This window comes from Aythya fuligula, chromosome Z, assembly GCF_009819795.1.
Source record: "Aythya fuligula isolate bAytFul2 chromosome Z, bAytFul2.pri, whole genome shotgun sequence".
NCBI lineage: Eukaryota > Metazoa > Chordata > Aves > Anseriformes > Anatidae > Aythya > Aythya fuligula.
In genome coordinates, this window is record NC_045593.1 from 10,630,285 (window position 1) to 10,651,455 (window position 21,171).

Genomic DNA, 21,171 nt, shown 5'->3' on the forward strand with positions numbered 1-21,171 from the left:
AGACAACATACATGAAAAATTGGGATCCCTTTGGGGTACTGTCCTTTGTGACATTCTGATGAGTTTTTTGACCTGTAGCAGCACAAGTTTAGCAAACACTTGTTAGAGTTTCAGAAGCATGTGGCTGATATGCACAAACAGCTGCAGCTAAACCATTCATGTTGTGGTAGGGATACAGGGAAAATTGAACTAAGTTAACAAAGGGAAGCATAAAATTTCTATTTTCATAAAGTTGATTAGTAAAGCATACATCTTTGCAAGAATTTAATTATTATCTGGACATTTTTGTTTTTATTTTTTTAGGAATGCAAGGAAAAAGATGAAGCCAGAGTCCTTTCTGGACAGTGATGAAATCAACATTCAATTTGAAAAATCTTCCAAAAAAACAAAGCTCCTACCTGATGAGCAAGCAAATGGGGTGTATGGTCTGGTCATCAACGGTCACAGCCTGGTAAGGAATGTTCAGAGTCATGATGGGACTCAATTTTCTTAGGAACTTAATAGGTTAGAATATGTTGGAAGTCTGAAAATGCTTTAAAAAAATTAGCCACAGAGGGCTGCTCCCCCCTCCCTCCTACCCCCACTCCAATTGAAGATTAGCTCTAGTTGTTATCTGAGACATCAAAGATGATGGGCAAGGTTTCAGAAGACTGGAAAAGGGAAAAGCTGGTCCTGATGTTCAGTGAACAGGAGCAATAAAGATTATCCTTTACAGAAATATACTGGAAGAATAATCAGACACTCTATGAATGCCCCGAGAAGATAACATCAAACATGGATTTTGAGTATGCCAAGAACGTATTCTACTAAATATATCTGATAACAGATAGAGCGTATATCATATAACTTGACTAATAAATTGTTTGATGCTCTCTCCCATGATGTTGTTCCAAGCAAACTGAAGTAATGTGGCCTAGATGAAATTTTTATGTGACAAATGCAATACTGTTTGGCAGTATGGCTCATAAGGGTCTACTGTAGAAGAAACAACAGCTAAGTGGTGTCTTCAGGGGGCAATCTCACATCTATTCAATATTTAGTGTTTTAATTAACTGCCTACAAAGAGAGCAAACTTCTTAAATCTGCAGATAATACCAGGCTGGGAGGAACTGCAGGGTAGAGAAAGAGTTCAAAATTAGATTTGAAAACAATTATGAAATATTGGAGAAATACTTTGAAAAAATGGAAAATGTAGTTCCAGAGAGAACAAATACATCGTCCTCCACTTTCACATAACCAACTGAACACACAGAAATGTATGTATGTATGATCCTAAGACTTGTAAAACATGTGAAGAAATCCTCCTGCTCCATTTGGCATCAGTAAAATCTTAGCTGAAATAATTCAAGTTACTCAGGCCCTTTATTTTGAGGAAAATATAGGCCAACTAGAGAGAGTACAAAGAAAACTAAGATCATGTATGACCTGGAAAACACGGGGGAAAACTGAGAGCATTATTATTCTGAGCTAGAGAATACTGGAACTGTGTACACGTGGTCTTGCTGAAACAGAGGGAAAGAGCAGAGCACAGCAGCATCTGCAATGGCATCTTCATACAGCTAGTTGATCTGCGTACTATACCATATATAGTTTCTACATGGTGATATAGTTTCTATATGGTGATTAATATAGTTTCTATGTGGTGATATTTTGCTAGTGCCGTGCAGTCAGGATGCTGTGTCCCTAGCTGCAGTGACTGGCATGTGCCCTAAAACCAAGCTGAGAAAGGTCTCTTGTTCCCTGCCCACTACTAATGGGAGGGAAGCAGAGGCACTGGTGACTCACAGCTTTTGGCTTTAAGAAAAAAAGACATCAGGCTAAAGGATGGTCCGCCTTACACTGAAAGGGCAGTGGGCCTGCTGTGGTGGCTCTGAGGAAGAGAAAGTTGTGTAGATTCCTTCCATGAATGTCTACTGAGAAGAGACATAAACAAAGAATGGAGCCAAAACACAAAATTTGAAAGAACTACAAAAAAATAAGACTGCTCCTTCTCACGCAGAGCTGGAGAGGTGACCAGACATCCAATTATCTGTGTGTTTCCTGAATACAAATAACGTGGCTGACTGATTTAAAGGTCAGCACTCAGAGCAAAGTTGCATTTGCTCTGGTTTTGTGTTTTGCTTTCTTATGCTTACCTGAGTTAAAGCTGTTCTATTTGCATTTTTATTTCCTTTAAGTAGTCCCAAATTGAAATCTGTTCTATTTATACCACAGATTTGGGAGGCAGTGCTTAAAAAATAAACCAAGAAGGATGAACAAAGGCATGGAGATGGGCAGGGCTATCTCAGGCCCAGTAGCAGCTGCATGAATGCAGTGCCCCCTCTTCTGCTGCACTGTCAGGATGCTTCAGCCAGAATGGCTGTTGTGCTCCTGTGTGATGGTTCAAAGGCCCAAACTCATAGGTGTGTCAGCCACTCGTAGGTGTATTACTTACAGTGGTGAAGTGCAATGGGCATTTTGGTGAGAAAAACACATGTTGCATCAGCCTGGCCTGGAAGAACTTTCAGGCATCTCGTACCTTCCTTGTGCTGAAGGCAAAACCAAGCTCAGCTCTCATTTTCCTCCCACTGCATCCTCTTCGGGTGGCCACAGGCTGCTGCCAGTGTGTGACAAACTGCTAGGCACTGTCTTTGTCCTTTCTTCCCAGGCCTACGCGCTGGAAGAGAACCTGGAGCTGGAACTGGTGCGAACTGCCTGCATGTGCAAAGTGGTGATCTGCTGCCGGGTCACTCCGCTGCAGAAGGCCCAGGTGGTGGAGCTGGTGAAGAAGTACAAGAAAGCGGTGACCCTGGCCATCGGAGATGGTGCCAACGACGTTAGCATGATCAAAAGTGAGTAATGTCTGGCAGACTGCATGCCCCAGCAAACTGACTTGATGTCGTGTTTGCTAACTGGCTTGGCATCAGCAGTGCATCTCTGAGGGGCCTCTGTATGATCTTGTCATGGCATCAAGTGGTCATGTCCCAGGTTTCTTGGTTTTTACATTCAAAATAAACAAAAGCCCACTGGGGGGCAACAAGTCTTCCCTGTATGTCTACATGGCCATCATCACAATGGTAATACAAAAAACAGAAAAGCTTGTTTTAGATGGGACCTAACTGCCAGGCAGAAAGGAAATCATCATACTTGTAAATAGCCTGTATAATGATCCAGGATTTTTTTTAATGTTTCCATGTGGCGAGGCCCTTTGTCAGTTATCTCCCTTGTGCTGTAAAACACAGGCCCCTAGGCCCCTTCATGTCTGAGCATCATTTGATGCTGCATTACTTCACTGATTTTATGAAAGAGATCCCCTAACTATGTATAATTAAATTAAGATTATTCAGAAGGGCCTATTGCTAATCTTCCTTGTGTTAATTTGCAAGAATTGATTAACTGGAGCCATTTAATTAAGAAAGAAAAGGCTAAGTAGGGAGCTTCAAGGGAGATAAGTCAGGCAGACAGTGAAGAAAGGATAAGAAAAGCAAGTTAAAATGTACAGGATAATTAGAAACTAACCCTACCACTACAAGAGGGTTGGGACTTTGGGATTTTATCAACTCACTGTTCCATGGAAACCTCTGAATCTCACCAACCTTCAGCCATCAAGATTGTCCTCATTAGTTAAAGCTGTATAATTAGCTGTCACATTAAACTTATGTCCATGTTTAATAAACCCAAGTTGCTACTAAAAGAGACATGACTCTTCTATCTAATTATTTGATTGAATTAATAAAGCCCAAGAAATGTAAAAAGGCTGCAGTCTGCCTTGTTCCACTGTGTCTGAGAAATCTGTAACGGGTTTGACAACTTAAAGGTTTTGCTTGTCTGGAGTGATGCTTTAAGGTTGTTGGAAGGATATGCTTGCATGTGAATACAGTTCATACAACAATATGAAAAAATACTTTTAATTTCTAACAGCAGCAATGATTCGTGTTGTTGGAAAACATTAAGAAAGAAAATACAAATTGCCACTGAGGGTGGTGTCATTCCATTCAGATAATACAAGCCACTTATTGAAAATGTATCAACACAGCTAAAATCATAATGCTGCTGAAAGAATTAGTACCCCGCCAAATATTTTTTTTTCTGAATATCTTTATATATGATTATTATTTTTTTAATGCAGGCTGGGAAGGAATTAACACAGTGGCTCAATGACGGGAATTCTTTTAAGTGGTGGGATTACCCAAACCCACACTGTACTGACATGGCCAATAACCTTCTTGTTGCAGCTGCCCACATCGGGGTTGGTATCAGTGGCCAGGAGGGGATGCAGGCAGTCTTGTCCAGTGACTTCTCGTTCGCACAGTTCCGCTACCTGCAGCGCCTGCTCTTAGTCCACGGCCGCTGGTCCTACATCCGCATGTGCAAGTTCCTCAAATACTTCTTCTATAAGAATTTTGCTTTCACGTTAGTGCATTTCTGGTATGGATTCTTCTCTGGCTTCTCTGCACAGGTAGGTCAGCTTCTGTTTTCTTATGGTTATGTCTAACATTTTCAAGCAAAATATCTGATAATATTTTAAATGGAAATAAACCAAGCCATTTCCCCCCATGTCACTGTAAGGCACACGGATCTGTCTTCAGATTGTAAGAGTATAAAGCAGACATTGTACTGCTGGTAAAGGACAGATGCCTGAAGATGTTTAGGTGCCTTATAAAAAGCATAGGTGTCTCCTGGGACTTTTGGATGTGTACAAACTAACCACAGACATCAAGCAATGATGCAAATTACTCAGAACCTGACCAGTTTGGTGCAGATCTGTGTAAGACCCATGTCTGCCTTATTATTACATTTAAAGTAATCAGTTTAACCCCAGAGCACCTGCATGCTTCAGTGGCTTGTAAGAAAAGCAAAGCATTTGGTCCAATCCCTCGGTCAAGAAGGATGATCAACAGCAGGTTGCCCAGGACCATGTCCAGGCAGCTTTTGAAGATCTCAAAGTAGAAATATTCCTTTTATATTTGTGTATTCTTTCGAAGAGGAGGAAAAAGAAGCCTTCTGCTAACTCCATGCTCTGTATTTTCTCTTTAGACTGTCTATGATGAGTGGTTCATTACGCTTTACAATTTGGTTTACACCTCCCTCCCGGTGCTAGGAATGAGCCTCTTTGATCAGGTACTGTTTCAATCACTGCTTGTCTCTGGGTTCTTTGAGCTGGTTCCATGACGCAAAAGCAGATGACTTTTTGGCTAGTTACTGTGATAGCCCCTCACATAGTTTCTTGCCAGTGAGACCTGAGAGCACAAAAAAAAAAGAAAAAAAAAAAAAAAAAGGACACATAAGGGAGGAGATTGTATATTATCCTGATCTGGCCTGAGGGTTCCAGTGCATGGTGACGTTTTTGGGTTAGGCTGTTGACTACAATAAAAGCTGGCATTGCAATACTCGCATGAGGTAGTCACGTCTTACCAGGTCTTTTCCTGAAGCTAGACAAGTGGCTTTTTTATCACCACACAGAATAGAAAATGATGCAGAACTCTGTAGATCTCCTCAGCCAGGTGTTCCAGGTTCTGCTTTTCTAGTGGAGGTCTTCCTGCAGTAATTTCATGTACATATTTTAACCTTAGTAGAAATACAGTAATAAAGGAATTTTCTATCCCTTAGCTTTCTGGAAACTCTTAGGAGAATAGGTCGTGCACTCTGATTAAGGTGAAACATACCTTCATTTTTTTGCAACACTTACATTAATCAAATTTCTCAGTACAAGGAAGGTGAAATTCAGTATGGAAAATGTGTCCAGGTGACCTTGGGATGCAGCATGCTAGTCAGCACAACTGAATGAATTGTGTGCAAGGCCTTTTCTCATGGAAATGCACATCACAAGGACATGACAGCCTTAAGTGGTCTTATGTGCTCTGTTGGGTGGGTGCCAGCAAATCTGATTATCTCTTCTCTGCTTTCAGGATGTGGATGATCGTTGGAGCTTGCTGTTTCCTCAGCTATATGTACCTGGCCAGCAAAACCTCTATTTTAACAAAATAGTGTTTGTCAAGTGCATGTTGCAAGGGATCTACAGTTCCCTCATTCTGTTCTTTATCCCCTATGGGGCCATGTACAATACAATGAGAAGTGATGGGAAAGCCATTGCTGACTACCAGTCCTTTGCTCTGATGGCCCAGACCTGCTTACTGATCGTGGTGTCTGTACAGGTAAGGCATCCTTGGTAAAGTTTTTAGGAATCAGTTACTGTTTTATGAAGGCAGCATCTGGAGAGACACTGATTCTGATAGCATCGTGTTTACTGCTGCATCTTGAATTTCTGTAAAAATAAGTCTTTACATCAGATTATTCTCCTTGGTTCAACATAACAGCAGATTTGTCTGTTCTGAAAGATCATGGTCACAGGAAGACAGTCCTTGCCTTGGGAAGCTTCATCTCACAGCAGACAAAATAGTTAAGGCTAGGAGTAGGCTAGGAGTAGAAAAGGACTCATTCCAGTTTTATGGGATCGGTTTGAAGTATAGGAGTGTCTGTCTGCTATCAGGCAGTTACTTATAGGGCCTTCATCATGGTGAGACCCCATGCATGGTACAGATGCTAGAATTACACTTGCTGGAAGAAATAGCTAAGACTTGGAGAGAGCTACAAATTTCAGATGATACTGACAGGATGGGTGAAATTTCTCGAAAGAAAAGTAAATTGATTACACTTCCCTAGCTAACAGTTTCTGGTCTATGAGGTCTTGTATACTATTTCTCCTAACTTCCAATGCAAGATCACAGCTTGGGGTGGGAACACAAGTGTGGCTCCATTGATGAGTATCCTGTCTCCAGTACTGGCCATGAGTGAATCCTTGAGAAGAGGGCAAGAACAGGGCAAGTATAGTAATTCTTTCCTGAAATGCTCTTCCAGCATCCTATGATCTGTGGGTTGGTATTTCTTGAGTCTTGAATGAATAACACTCTTGGTGGCAGTGGTACAAAGTGAAGGACAAGATCTCTGGTGGTGTTCAAAATAAATCTGCTAAATATTTAAGGCACTGACAACTTCTGTGTTGCTCTCTTTTTCAGATTGGCTTGGATACCTCGTACTGGACAGTTGTGAACCAGTTCTTCATCTGGGGCAGCCTCTCTGTTTACTTTGCTATCACCTTCACTATGTACAGTGACGGCATGTACCTGATCTTCACAGCCTCGTTTCCTTTTGTTGGTAAGCTCTTGGGCAAAACTGGATTGCACTTGGCTTAACTCTGTCAAGTATTTCTAGTATGTGTTACTGCTTCTCTGAAGGCAATACCATGCTACAGAATATATCGACTACCTTTTCTACAAGATATGCCAGGGTATTTCTGAAGGCTGATGGGAATGCTTATTTTGAGTCCTATCCATCCATGTTAACATGTGCCATGTTCGCTTCCTCGCATAAGAATGCACTCATACACAGCCAGAGGACTGATGCTTTAAATAAATTTGCTGAGCTGGCTGGAACTTTTTCTGCTACACTTTTACAGTGTTTCCAGATGTCCACTTCTTACAGATATCTGGAAGCATTTAATTTGCAGAAGGATGTGTGTTCTTCTGTAAATAAGTTGACATGTTGGTATAGTATAGGAGGGCACAGAAATACAACATCCATTTAAACATGAGAAAATTACATGTGGCTATGGTGAGCCTTCGTCCAAGTTAAATGACAAATGTCCAAGAAAAAGGAAATAAGAGGGATGACCAGCTCTTTGGAGTACTGCATATGAGATTTCTACACCTGTGCAGACTGTCTTGAGACTTTGACCAGGAGGTAGATGCAGGCTTAGCAAAGTAATTCAAATGTTTTTAATAGCTCTGTGCATCCATAGCCAATATTGATGTAGCATTGTTATGAGACTCTACTCATGAAATCCTGAAGCTTTTTGTTTCAAGTCTTGGATTGGTGTATTAATCAATACTTTTATTTCTGGATGAATTGTAAGCCAAGACTTGCTCTGCCCATTTTTACTGCAATATCAAGGTGCTTGGCCATTTTAGAAATACCTGAGGTTGCAATGTTGCCATCAGTTGTTGCAATGTATTTTCCAAGCAGATGGTCATATCCACTGTAAGATGGCTTTTAGTATTAAAAGTGCCGAGTGAGAGAAGGCAGAGTGGCTGCTCCATTTCCAAAGACAGCTGGTTAGAGACACTTGCTAGGGATATCTCTATCTGCTGCTCTGTTGGCACTACCGAGGTCAAATTAGCCATAATGCTGAGTACTATTTAATAAGATCTCAGTCTGAAGCCATGTCTAAGGGAACTGTTTCTAGTCTAGACTCAGTCAACTTGTTTATTTTAATTTCAGTGGAGTTGTAATACAGCAGAATTTGGCCAAGTGAAAAGAAAACACTCAGCAACTTTACTGCCAACAGCATCATTAAACCCCATAATGAGGGTTTTGCAGACTGTTTGCTCTATCCGACATTCCTTCAGTTTTTGGAGGAGCCAGAAGCCAGCACTTTGGTTTCAAAGAACATGGCAGTATCACGCCACCACATGGCAGATGCTCTGCACACACCCTTTAGGCCACACTGCCTGTGCATGTGCAGAGCAATGCACACTGCTCTCATAAAGGGCTGTGATCCCATCAGCTACTGGGCAGACTTCATGGGCTTTAGGAAATGCTGCAGGAGAGTAAGAAAAAAGTATTCTTCCTTGGGCAGTGACATCCTGGCAGAAGGTGAGAGGGCTGGACTGCTGCAGAAGGTCTCTTGGATGTTTACATCAGTCTTTTGGAATGATTTGACTCTTTGTAAAGAGATAAAGCACACATTCTGACATCTTGTCTCTCTGAGTGGCTGCAGTTGAGTCTGAACATTGCATTCCTGTCTCAGACAGTGGTAATGATATTGCTGTCCTCTGCAGCATGTTGATGTCACTGTTGGAGAAGGTGTCTACTTTATATTTCGGTCCATTTGCCAAGTACTTTGGAGTCACAGTGATTGACTTATGATGTTAAAAAGGATGATGGTGAGAGGCACTACTCCTACGTTTTTAATTGTGTGTTTGTTTTTCAGGTACAGCTCGAAACACCCTCAGCCAACCCAACGTGTGGCTAGCAATCTTCCTCAGCATCGCCCTCTGTGTGCTGCCTGTGGTCGGCTTTCGATTCCTGAAAGCTCAGCTAAGGCCAACTGCCAGTGACAAAGTAAGGAAATATTTCAGTAAACCAGAAGCCCTCTTACTACCAGCTATGCTTACTGTGGAGCCATACAGCAGGGGCCTGGCATTGCTCAGAGTGCATGTTCCTGCAGGTGCAAGTGCTGCCATCCGTCTAGCTTCTAGTCCCTTGAGAAGGAGGACTGAATTTGGGTTTTGGCACAGCTCAAACCATCTGCAGCTGGGAGCAAGGCAGAGATTATTTAGATGTGGATTGGGTTGCACTGGAGCAAGGAAGCAGCACTATTTTTAGGTGCGGGGTTTAAGTGGTGAGGCTTGGTGGCAAAGGAGCAGTATATTTCAGTCCTGCCGCACAATTTTTAGCCTGGCAGAAAGCAGCCCTTTGCCCTCGACCCAGGCAGTCATGTTTGCTGTTTATTTTAATCTTGTTTTGACTTCAGAATTCACTTCATTTGTAGCCAGTGGTTATTTGCCCCTTCTGAAGCCAGCTGCCCTCCCATGCCCCAGAATTTAAGGGTGAGGCCAATAGGGCAAGGAGAGGCTGGAAGAGATGGACTGGGCAGAGAGCGCCACTCACTACAGCGAATGACCCCCTGCACAAGATCAGCATCGGCACAGCTCCCCAGGCTTCCCCTCAAACACGAGCATCTCCTAAATGCTGCTGCCACCTCGTGCTTCCTTCCTCTTCCTGCACTTAGCTGCGAGGCATGAGTGTCTCTGAGCAGAGCCTCAAGGGCGTGCTCCTCAGAGGTCGCCTTGGTCATCCTTTGGATGTCTGCAGAGCTCCCCGGGTGCTCCAGGGCTGTTGGAGAAGGAGTGAAGGGCAATGCTTGGCCCTTGCAGAGAGGTAGGTGGGTGCTAGAGAAGATCGCTAGGTAGGAAAGTCCTCAGGACACAGAGGAAATTCAGATGTGCAAAAATGGGCTGAATTTACTCTTCAGCTGAGTAGAAGCTTGACGTAGCTATGGCCCAGATTGCCATCTTCTATGCATTGGGTGAGCACCTCTAGTGCAAAATCAATTATTTTTTTTCCTTCCTCTGGGAAATGAACTGTCACAGGAGAAGGTTGTTTGGGTTTCCTACTGTATAGAGATCCCCTGGTGGCAGTATAAGAGGAACTTAAATACAGGCTTGACTCAGACAGCCAAGTACCTACAGCATTGTCCCAGGCACAATGGACAGAGACGGGATTATCCTGAGCCACTGGCACTCAGCGTTGTCCTCCTGCCTCTGATAGCCCAGTTCTGAATAGATGCCTGTCAGCAGAAGATCTTGGTGGCCATGTGGGAACAGAGAGCCTCCTACCTGCAAATAAATTGCATCATATTTCTCCCTTCTGCCAAGAGATATGAGTGTCTATTGATCATCATTCTCATCATAAAAAAAAGATTTTATATATTAGAGATCCCCTGTAGTAGTCTGTTTTCTGGATTAAGTAAGCCAATGCTTTGACATTTCCTTATAAATCTTGTTTTCTGGACTTTTGGCTATTATTGTGATGACTTTCACATTTTGGATTACTTGACTGAAGCGTTTAAAAAAGCTGCAGCAATACCCCAACTGAGGCCTCACAGGGCTGTAAGGAACAATATGCTGAAATCATCCCCACCCATGTCTTACAGACGACACTCCCAGCAACGCCTTTCAGAATGAGATTTGTTTTTCCTTTTACCAGGCTGCCACCCTGTGCTGCATGTTCAGTTTCTGCTCTGCAACCCATCCTGCCATCCTCCTGCTTTATGAATCATTTTTTGGCGTTGAACCCCTGTGTTTTTCCCCCTTTCTTCGCTCCTCTTTTGCTGTGCTTCTGAATGATGATGCATTTGTTCCATCTTATTTTCTGATGTCAGGTCCTACTCAAGATCAAAGAAGCCAAAAAGAGGCCGCCTCCACCCTCACCCAAGAGACGCCTGCGTCGGACCAGCACACGCCGCTCCGGCTATGCCTTCTCCCACCAGCACGGTTTCGGGGCGCTCATCATGTCTGGGAGAAACATGCGGCCAAAATCACCTTTTGCCACAACGGGAACATTTTCACCCAATAGTGACAAGCATAAACACAAGGGACTGTAAGAACCCAAACCAAACAAAACGAACCAAAAAGGGCTGTTGGGAGAGGAGGCTGTGCTCTCCGCAAAGCACCAAGCCCATGGCTGCCCAGAGCTCTGCCCTCTGGGCTACCAAAGCAAGGGCTTGGGCCTTTCCTTTCTCCCACACGCACTCTCTGGATTCAGCTCCTCTTCCAAAGACATGTCCTGCTCCTGGGGAAGGAGGGGCAGGGGGAAGCAAAGACACCATGTGGTATCTCAGAGGGCCTCCCTGGTTATGCTGTGGGAGGCTCCCTGAGTTTGTTTGTAACGCTACTTTTTTCTCCCCTTACATACCTCAGAGCAAAGTGACGTCCAGGCTGAGGAAAAGGCTGAATTGGCAATGTCCTTCTCATTCATGTGCCTTTGGGTCTGTCATGAATCCACTCTGGGCCTTATTACTGGGGTAACAGTATTGACCCCAGCTGTGCCTTAGGTCCAGCCACACAACCCCCAAATCAACAGTCTCTGTAATACATGTAATTCTGTAGCCTTTTAACTATTTTGTATGGAAGCACTATGGAAGGGATGAGTTTGAAGGAACCTCCTTCCAATTCAACGGTTAATTCTGTTTCTCAAAAGGAGGCCAGTGCCCCCAAACCACCCTCTTCCTGCATCTGCAGCCAGGAGTGCAAGCTCAGAGACATTCCTAGCTGGTCAAGGGACAAGGACTCAGCATTCATCAGTTTGCCTCGTCTTGTCTGCAATGCAAATCTGCTCTTGTTGTAAAAGACCTTTGTCCTCACAGCCATCTCAGGTTTTGTATCTGGGCACTAGCCATTTCATTCAGACTTAAAATAGAAGGGCAAAAGAAGTTCAGGCACCCATATAGATCAAGCCTTAAAATCCAGCACGGAGAAGCCCGTATCATGGCTAGGGCTCATGTGAGCCTCCAGCACCAGGTGAACTTCCCACCATAACAGACTGAGGCACATGCAGTATGTGACTGGATGGAAATCATGCAAGAAATATCAGAGGCTAAGATGCTATTTCACCGCTGGCATGGGTTGTCCTGCCCTTTACTCCGCTGCTGCCGTGAGTAACGGATGAAGCGTGACCTGGTTGTCCTCTCACCCACCCTGCTGCCTGCTGTGGTCAAGTTTCAGAGGATATTAGTGAGGGCTCAGGGGCCTCTGCTGAGTTTCTCTGTGCTGGCTGGTATTTTGTTCAGGAAAGGTTCATTCATCAATCACAAGTTGCAGAGAGCAGAAGGCTCCACCAAATCCTATCAATCTGACTGCCAGCAGAGGGACCTGGTGAATTGGTGGTGATCTCTAGATGCTGGGATTTGCTCACGGGTTTGTAACACCAGTACCATAACCAGCAGGGTTACTGGGTGGAAGGCCAGTGTGGAAGCATGGGGATCCGTCCCTCAGCACTGCTGAGCTGTCTAAATGGGGATATATTTATTATATTTTTTTTGTGCAGAGGACTAAGCAGGTTTGGCTGTTATATTTTCTCATCTCCTTTATACAAATTTAGACTCTTCCCTAGTATGGAATTAGAATTTTTGCACACTAACCATCTGGTATTTAGTGGGAGCTCTCTGCCTTGAGTCTCTGAGCTATCAGTGGAGGCAGTCTATGATGGCAAGAGGCCAGCAACGTCCCCACTTCATCAGGTCTGCATACAACACCTTGCTGCCTGTGGTCCCAGTTTCGGCAGATACAGTATGAAATTGTTTAAGCCCTAATAGAAGGTTTCATCTCCCTGTGTTTAACTCTGTAAAAAAAAAAAAAAAAAAAAGAAAAAAAAAAAAAGCAGTCTGTTGCACCTGCTGCTCTGGGAGGCTCCTTGCAAACTGCAGTATTAAATTTCAGCATAGGCAGTGCAAACTAGAGCTGGGACTGGATCCAGACTTCATCAGGCAGGAGCTGCTTGACTAGGGAAGGAACAAATTCTAATCCAGTTACCTTCCCTGCAAGGGGATACCTAAATAAAGTGAGAGCCTGAGGAAACTGCTGTGATAGTTGGTGCTTCACCTTTCCCTTTGCAGAGGCAACCATGGCTTTCTGGTTAGGATGATGTCTTTTACAGTCAGCATCTCCAGTGCTAGAGGAAAAAGGAGAGCGAGGACAGTGTGTGCAGGTAAGCAGACAACCCTGCAACACCCAGCCTGGCGTGTGGACTGAGGGCCCTGTCAAAGCTGTTCCCAGAACGTCATGCAGCAGCTTTTAATGCTGAGCAGCAAAGGCAGAGCTTTTGTTGAGGGCAAGGAAACTCTGAGACTGTGTCACTCCTGTCACAAGGTTTACATACAAAGCACCTTCTGGCTAAAGGGGATTTGCAAAGGCTGCAGAGGACATGCAGGGGCTGATGGGTCTGTTGGGGAACTTGCTCCAGCTACAACTATTTCAGTGGTTTTGACCAGATCGACATTTGAGACATATCAGCCGGCAGTGATGTTTGTCCTACATCACTCCTGATTTTATAAACTATTTTTTTGTTAATAAAAAGAGAATATTGGGATGATTGATTTGTTGCCAACCTGCTAATTGATCAGAGGTGTTTATAACCATACACGTAGGTTGTTCCTGGGTGTCCTAAGGTGGCGGGGTGGGCTGTGGGAGGATGGATCTGAGGTAACAGTGCTTTTAATGTGGTGTCCTGGCTCGGGGAACGATCGGGAAAGCAAGGAAGTTGCAGGGGACAACTCAGAGCAGCAAGACCCTAGGAAAAGCCCTGCGGGCGGTGGTCGTGCTGGAGCTGCACTTCTCTGCTATCCTGCAAGGCTGCTGTTACCAGAGGTCTCATCGTGGACGTTTTTCTGATCTTATGCTGCCAGTGCAGCCACACAGGCCAGATTTGATCGCCTTCTGCAGCCGGATTTTCTCCGAGCAGGACGCTCTGGCAATTTTACACTCTTGCAAATAACCAAAGCAGCTAAAAGCGCTCGCAGGGGCGGGGGGGGGGGGGAAGAGAGGGGGCCTCTTTCTGCCGCTTGCTTCACCCCGCGGCAGCCCCAACCTTTCGGGCAAGGATCTCCGGGACTAGAGCCTCCCCCCGGAGCTGCCCCGGGGGCGGTCACGGCTGGGGGGGCCGGAGGGGGGGGCGGACAGCAGCGAGGCCCCGCCTCGGCGCCCGGCTGCAAACAGCGGAGCGGCACCGGCTGGGTGAGCGGGGCTGGGGTCCGGGGGGGTCCTGGGGGGGACGTGGGGGGTCTCGGGGGGCTGGGGATGCGAGATGTTGTGTAATGGTTAAAAGAGAGCTTGAGGAAGGCCGTTTGGTCTTTTTTTTTTTTTCTTTCTTGGACGTCTTCTGTTTGAGAGATAGATCCCCCCCCCGCCCCCCCCCAAAAAAAAAAAAAAAAAAAATCCCTGTTCTATTTATTTATTTATTTGTTTGTTTATTTTTTATTATTTTTTTTTTCTTTGCGTTATTCTGTAATACAGAGGTTTGTGCACGGCTTCTGCTGTAGCACCTGCATTCTCACTGCCCCCACGGTTTTGGGGTCAGGAAAGACAATGCTTTGATGCCAACCAGTGAGCGATACGGTTACTGCTTGTATACAGCAGCAGAGGTGGAAGGGGGGCACAGCACAGCATCTCCTCTCCCCCTCCACCCCCCCAGAATATGAGATGAAATATCACAGTGAAATATTGGTGAAATACCTGGAGGGGGCTTTAGGTAACTGCTGGGCTCCTGGCGGCTCTCACCTCATCCATCTGCATCCACACAAGGCTCTTGCACTGAGCTGTAGCCTGGAAGTCATTAATCATAAGCAGCTCCTGTGGCACGGGAGGGCGAGGGAGTGCCACGTGCTGGTACCAAGATCTCTAGTGGGTGTGATCCTCAGCAAGGAGTGTTACAAGAAGGGAGCCCTCTGAATAGTGACCCCTGCTAATTCCCAGCTGGGAACAAAGCGGGGCACGTAAGGGACCTTGTGGGTACCTTTGGGCGGAGGTGCTGTGTCCTGTAACCCCTTCAGAGCACTGATAAAACTCATCCTAAAAAACCAGCTGTGCCAGATGGAAGCAGGAAGGCTTCCTCTTCAGATGCTTGATTTTTTCCCCTTCTCATTTTCAGCCTAAATGTGTTCACAGCACATTTATTCTCTTGTTGTTGTGCCAGCATTATCCTTTTGCTTCAGCAGTTTTGTTTGTCTCCCGTGATATATTTAGAGAGCAATCCTATACGCTCTCTGCCTACATTTGGCTAGGCTAAACAAGCCAGGCTCTTAAGTTTCTTCTTGTTTGATAGGTTTTCTCTTTCCCCCAGGCCCTTTATGCACCTGTTCATTTGAGTTTATCATTTTTAAATGCGGATGACCAGATTTGTTTTGTATGATGCTCCTGTCACCAGTGCCTGTACAATTGTGCTGATGGCTCACTGCCTTGTCTAGCCTGCATTTGCTTTTCTTATGTCCACATCATCTCCGCAATCCCCCGGGCAGTTAGTGGTTATTATTCTGAGCTTTGCTGTCGATATGCACAGTTATCCAGCTCTGTCCTTGCAGCGAAGCTCTTGCTCAGGCAAACTAATACCACACGACATGGGGAGAATGAAGCTTGAAAATGCACCTTTCCTTCAACGCGTACTTTTTGAACAGATATAAATCTTCATGTTCTGACTTTGTAAGCATGTTGTTTATTGCAAAGGGAAGAACACTGGCTCCAGTCCATGTCGGTGCCTCTGTGGGGAGATTTAACCTGGGATGCAGTGGCAGAGGGATGCCCATTTGGGACAGCCTCATGGTGCTCAGGACTGGGTGCTTTGGACAGAGGCCCCTGGTAAGGCCACGTTCCTGTGCATCCATCCATCTCGGGTACCCAGCACCCAGACTTCCTGAGTGCCTGGATGAAGTCAAGGTATTAGGTAAATAAACACTTCTTGTCTCTTGCTGCCTCACGTCTGATAATGTGGGCAAGAGCTGCAGTCATCACAGCGTAAGTCTGTGCATGCTTTAAACTGATGTCCTTGGGGGTTTCTCCATGAGCCTGGTATGGGCTTTATCTGCACCTGCTGATGTTTCGGCCACTGTGAACATGCTGGGGTGAGGGAGCTGTCATTCCTCCTAGTAAAGGCAAGTTCCTGGCCTCAGACCCCTGCCCAGGAGCAGGTTTCGGTGCTCTGGACTGGGTTCCTGAAGTGGCTGTGGTATAGGGCTCAGAAGAAGGGCACAGAGCTGTTCTGACCAGGCTTGATCCAAGAACACCGCTGGCCGTAGCTGCAGCTCAGCTGCCGTTCATTTTTCCCAGAGCTCTCCTGCTGCTGTCCTACTTTTTATAATTCGCCCAGAAGCAGAGGATGTTTTTTTCTCTCTGGCTGGTGCTGTGAAGGAGCATCCTCTCCTGTGGCTCCCAGTGTGAAGGGAAGTGGTTCTAATCCCCCCGTCTCCCTGCTCATGCTGGATGGAGCTGCTGCACCGAGCCTTTCTGTGCAGGGCCGAGCCCTCTGCCAGACCCCGGGGCTATAAATGGACCCGGCCTCTTCCACGCCCTCCCAGCACCACGAGATGCTGCGGGAAATCGGAGCGGGGACAGGCTTCCTCTGAATTAGGAAAACAAACCTTCCTACTGCTGCCTTGTGGCAAGACCTCTGTCGGTTTGGGCTTTGGGGGCAGCTGTCTGTGCCTCCAGGAGGGCAGTGCTGCTGAGCTGGAGGTCTGCACTGCGAGGGCAGGTGGTCCCCGACCTACATGCCACGCTGGGGCAGACCTGGAGGCGCTGTCACCCCCGGCCACCCCATGCAGAGCACTGCAGATGTCTGTCTGATCCCAGTGCTGTGTCCCAAGGGAAGGCCAGTGGTACTGCTGCTGCCTGCATCCTGCTTCCACATTGTATTAGGCACTTAATAAAAGAAGCCTGGCTTCTTTCATAAACCCCTGTTTGTCTCCCTTAGCTTTGGGATTTACAACACAGGTCCTGGGATCTTTGAGCCTTGTGTCTCTCCTGCGAGGCGGGGAGGATCAGCGCCGCCTTGTTCCACAGGCGCAAGGCCCAGGAGCGCGCAGAGCAAGGTGACTCGGGAAGACAGTAGCTGCCCTGAATCTTAAACCGAAGTCTTTGTGTCAGCTTGAGCAGAGTGCTACCCCCCGCCAGGCCGTTCATTCCATGCAGAGTGCAGGTCTGTATTTAGAAAACTAATTTGTAGCCTCATGTTTAAGAAGCGGAGTCTGACAGTCTCCCAGCTGATGTGCTTCAGAGAGGCTGCTGGGCCAGGTCCCTGCCTGCTGGCCTTTCACTGAGCGGTGGTTTTGCATCCTTTGGGCTTGGCAACACCTAGAGGCTGCCTTACCTGCTGGCTATTGAGTCCTCAGCAACCTGCAGGCTGTGGTTAAGAGAACATTTAATATTCAAAAGGTGTGAGCCTGGTTTGTGGCTGCCAGCGCCTGCAGTTCTGCTTCTGGTTCAGTTTCTGCTGGGGCAGCAGATGCTGTCTGACACCTTTGACTGCGCAGGGTGCCTGGCTCCGTGTGTTTCTTGCTCTGCAGTGGCTGGGTTGTGCTGCAGATTGAGTGGGCTGGCAGAGCAGGTGTGCAGGGAGCAGTACGTCTGCTCTCTTTTCAAGTGAGCTGCACGATGTCATAACCCAGCCCTCTCACAGGGCTTATGGTTTGCTAAAACCTCCTTTCTGTCTCTCTGCTGGGATGGCAGACAAAATTTTGCAGGGCTGGGGCGTAGAGGGGGTGCTTCCTCCAGCCTTTCCCCACTCCAGCAAGCTGCTGTGGCAAGGATATCTCTGTGGAATCAATGAAATTAAGTTATTGCGTGTAGATGGAGCTGCCTGATGTTGTTTCCTGTGGTTAGCTCTGCTGAAGCTGGGCCAGGCAGCAGATCCTGTGGGTTTGCCAGCTCGACTTGGAGCACTTCAGGGGAAGCTTGGCTGGGAGGAGTTTTTTCTGCTTGCTCTGTCCCTCCCAGATGTTCAGCGAGGCTGCTTCCTCCACCTCTGCTTGGCCTCACGCAACCTGCCTTCTGCTGAACGCATAATTCCCAGTTCTTCACCAAAGGATACTTGCAAAGGTGTTTCCTGAGTATAGGTCTCTGTTCCTCTGATTTTGGAGCAAGAAGCCTAGTTGGGGTTTTGCTTGTGATAGCTGCTGCTCATCCAAAGCCCACAGTTTCTCCCCATCTTCCTATTCTTCTGTGTGCTTGCCTGGACTGGGAATATTGGTTTCCATATCTTGTGTCCGGGGTTGGTATGTATTGAGCATCTTCACAGTCCTTACACCTTGTGCTGGGCTCTGCTCTTCTACTGAACACTCAGTGGAGCCAGGGAGGGCAGCGTGTGTCCTCCTCAAGACCTGTCTGAACCATCTCGTGCCATGGATAATCACAGAATCACAGAATTTCTAGGTTGGAAGAGACCTCAAGATCATCGAGTCCAACCTCTGACCTAACGCTAACAGTCCCCACTAAATCATATCCCTAAGCTCTACATCTAAACATCTTTTGAAGACTTCCAGGGATGGTGACTCCACCACTTCCCTGGGCAGCCTGTTCCAATGCCTCACGACCCTTTCAGTAAAGAAGTTCTTCCTAACATCTAACCTAAAACTCCCCTGGCGCAACTTAAGCCCATTCCCCCTCGTCCTGTCACCAGGCACGTGGGAGAACAGACCAACCCCCACCTCGCTGCAGCCTTCTTTAAGGTATCTGTAAAGAGCAATAAGGTCGCCCCTGATCCTCCTCTTCTCCAGGCTGAACAAGCCCAGCTCCCTCAGCCGCTCCTCGTAGGACTTGTTCTCCAGGCCCCTCACCAGCTTCATCGCCCTTCTCTGCACCCACTCACAAATGCTCTGCTGACACCACTATCTCTGCCTGGGCCAGGCTGTAAAGGCTGTTTTTGAAGGACACTGCCTTAGGATGCCATCAGCCTGTCTGCTAAAACAACTACTTTGAGATTTCAGAATTTTCTGCTTAAAAAACTGCACAAGCACCATGGTAGTTTATCTCATGGGTGACTCACTGGTGTCCTTTGCAAGCAGAACTTCGTGTTGGCTGGTGTCACGGTGGCTGGTTCAAACCACACCTGGGTCCCCCACAAGTGCCAGGGCAAAAAAAAAAAAAAAGGTTCAGATGGCAGCGTGTGAGCACGGATTTGGTGTGCTGGGATGAGGAGCGTGGCCATCCTACTGCTGCCACGGTTGTGCTGCCACACACATGGCTTTGAGTTTCTGCCTGGCAAAGCCTGTGGTGTGTCCGTCAGGTGTCTGCAATGGGGTGAGGGGCTGGGAGGGTCAGAGCAGAGCATGAACCAGCAGTTAGCATCAGAGCAGTACCATGCAAAGCTCCACAGTTCCCTGCACCAGGCCACAGTGGGGGATCCCAGTGAGATGGGGCAGCACAGGCTGTTAGAAATACCTTCCTGGTGACGTGCCACCTGCTGCAGTCCTCTGCTGGCTCCCTCTGTCAGGCTGGGAGCCAGTCTGCCCCACTCCACTGTGGTCTCCAGTCTATCAGAGGAAGGGCAACGCCTGTCTGTGCCTTTTCCTGTTACTCCTTTCCTCTGTCACTGCTCTGCAGGGAAGGCAGAGGCGGAGGAGCGATTTCTGGCTGGGGTGGTGGGAGTCATGGTGGTGCCTTTGGCTGGAGGAGCTGGTGGCAGCAACACCCGCAGCCTTTGCCTTGGGGAGCCACATAGGTCTCAGTTTGCCCTGCAGCACAGCAGTGCTTTTGCCCTGGAAGAAGCTGGGATGGATTTGGTAATGCTCGTGTCTCAGCCAAGCCGAGCTGATGTCCCTGGAGCAATGCTTCTCCCAGAGGATGCCACAACGATTTATGTCCAAGCAGGGGGTATGATACTGCATCATTGCACAGTGACTGCTGAGTCCCAGCCTTGGTTCCTTCCCTCCCTTCCTCCTCCTAGGGGAGGGACCTCACACTGCAAATTTTCTAATATCTTTCTTTTTTTTTTTTTCTTTTTTTAGCAAATCTGAAAGCACTTGCAGATGGAAGAGACTGGTGCAGGCACAGCAGTGTGCCAGGCAGGGCTGTGGCTGTTACAGAGAGCACACCAGCTTAGCCAGCCACTGCTGCCCAACCAGGAGAGGAGCGAGGTGATGGCTCCTATCTCTGTTCCATGGGCTTCTGGTTAGGATCTGATTTATGTCCTGATGGAACTAAATCTGGATTCTTCCAGCCTCGTCTTCGTATAGTGCTGGGTGTTTGTGTTATCCATCTAAATATCCAGCCCTAGAGAAAGGGCAAAGAGCAGGCTTGTGAACTCCTCCATCTTTTCCAAGTTGTGTTGTAATTTCCTCCACCATCTCAGTAGTAAATATCTCCAGCCTCCCTCCACTGAGAACTGGGAAGGGCTGGAAGTGCACTGCCTTGCTAATGGCAGAATGCCTGAGATGCTCCTTTTAGGAGCACTAGCAGGAGCTGCTGTTATTTTGCTGCTCACCCCACTGAAAACTTACCAAACCAATGTTTTGTTTCTGTGGAAGCTGGCTGAGGCTGTAGAAAAAGCAACCAGACAGCAATGGTCATGCAATTTTTGTCTGTTGTTCAGCTTGTTGCAGGTGGATTCTTAGCTGCCAAAGCCTGAGTCTGGCATCACAGCAAGATGGAGATTTGGGGGAAGCTGGACGTGGAACTGAGTCACAATTTTACTTCTGCCTAATTCTTGTAAAGAGCTGAATGCAAATCTATGCACTCCAATGTTTGTGCCTCTTTCAGTGGGCCACATAAAGAGTTTAAAGCCCCTGTAGCGTTGCCCAGCTCCCTGCTCCCCGCAGAGAGAGAGAGAAAAAAAAAAAAAAAAGAAAAAAGAAAAAAAAAAGCCTCTTGGCAGCCTCAAGCTGTTTTTAAACGAGACAAATGCCTGGGGTGCCTGTCTGCCAGAGCCTCCAGCCTGTACATCGAGTCCCTTTTTAGCATGCTTCTCCCTGCCTCTATATCTGGCTCTGGTTCCTTGCTTGGGGAACGTGACCTCATCATTGTTTTGGTATTTCCAGTGATTCAGCCCGGTCTGGGGCAGGGAGGAGTCGTTCCTGGGGCGGGCGGGCGGGTGCTTGCGCGTTGCTGGAATTCCAGCATGGTGCAGCCCCAGCCCTTCCGCTGCCTTGAC

General features: G+C 46.9%; 2 protein-coding genes across 2 annotated transcripts in view; both read left to right on the forward strand.

Moving 5' to 3' along the window:
• Positions 1–13,618, forward strand: part of LOC116501125 (phospholipid-transporting ATPase ID-like) — a 68,851-nt gene extending 55,233 nt beyond the window's left edge. Inside the window, exons 21-28 of the mRNA XM_032206541.1 lie at positions 304–451; positions 2,648–2,831; positions 4,215–4,438; positions 5,017–5,100; positions 5,889–6,134; positions 6,996–7,134; positions 8,969–9,099; positions 10,922–13,618. Of these exons, the coding sequence (XP_032062432.1) occupies positions 304–451; positions 2,648–2,831; positions 4,215–4,438; positions 5,017–5,100; positions 5,889–6,134; positions 6,996–7,134; positions 8,969–9,099; positions 10,922–11,143 (1,378 nt within the window). The 3' untranslated portion in view covers positions 11,144–13,618. The remainder of the gene's footprint in view (positions 1–303; positions 452–2,647; positions 2,832–4,214; positions 4,439–5,016; positions 5,101–5,888; positions 6,135–6,995; positions 7,135–8,968; positions 9,100–10,921) is intronic.
• Positions 13,619–14,245: 627 nt separating this feature from the next.
• The window catches only part of RUSC2 (RUN and SH3 domain containing 2), a 53,716-nt gene continuing 46,790 nt past the window's right edge, over positions 14,246–21,171 (forward strand). Inside the window, exon 1 of the mRNA XM_032205734.1 lies at positions 14,246–14,270. The gene's annotated coding sequence lies outside the window, so the exon portion shown is untranslated. The remainder of the gene's footprint in view (positions 14,271–21,171) is intronic.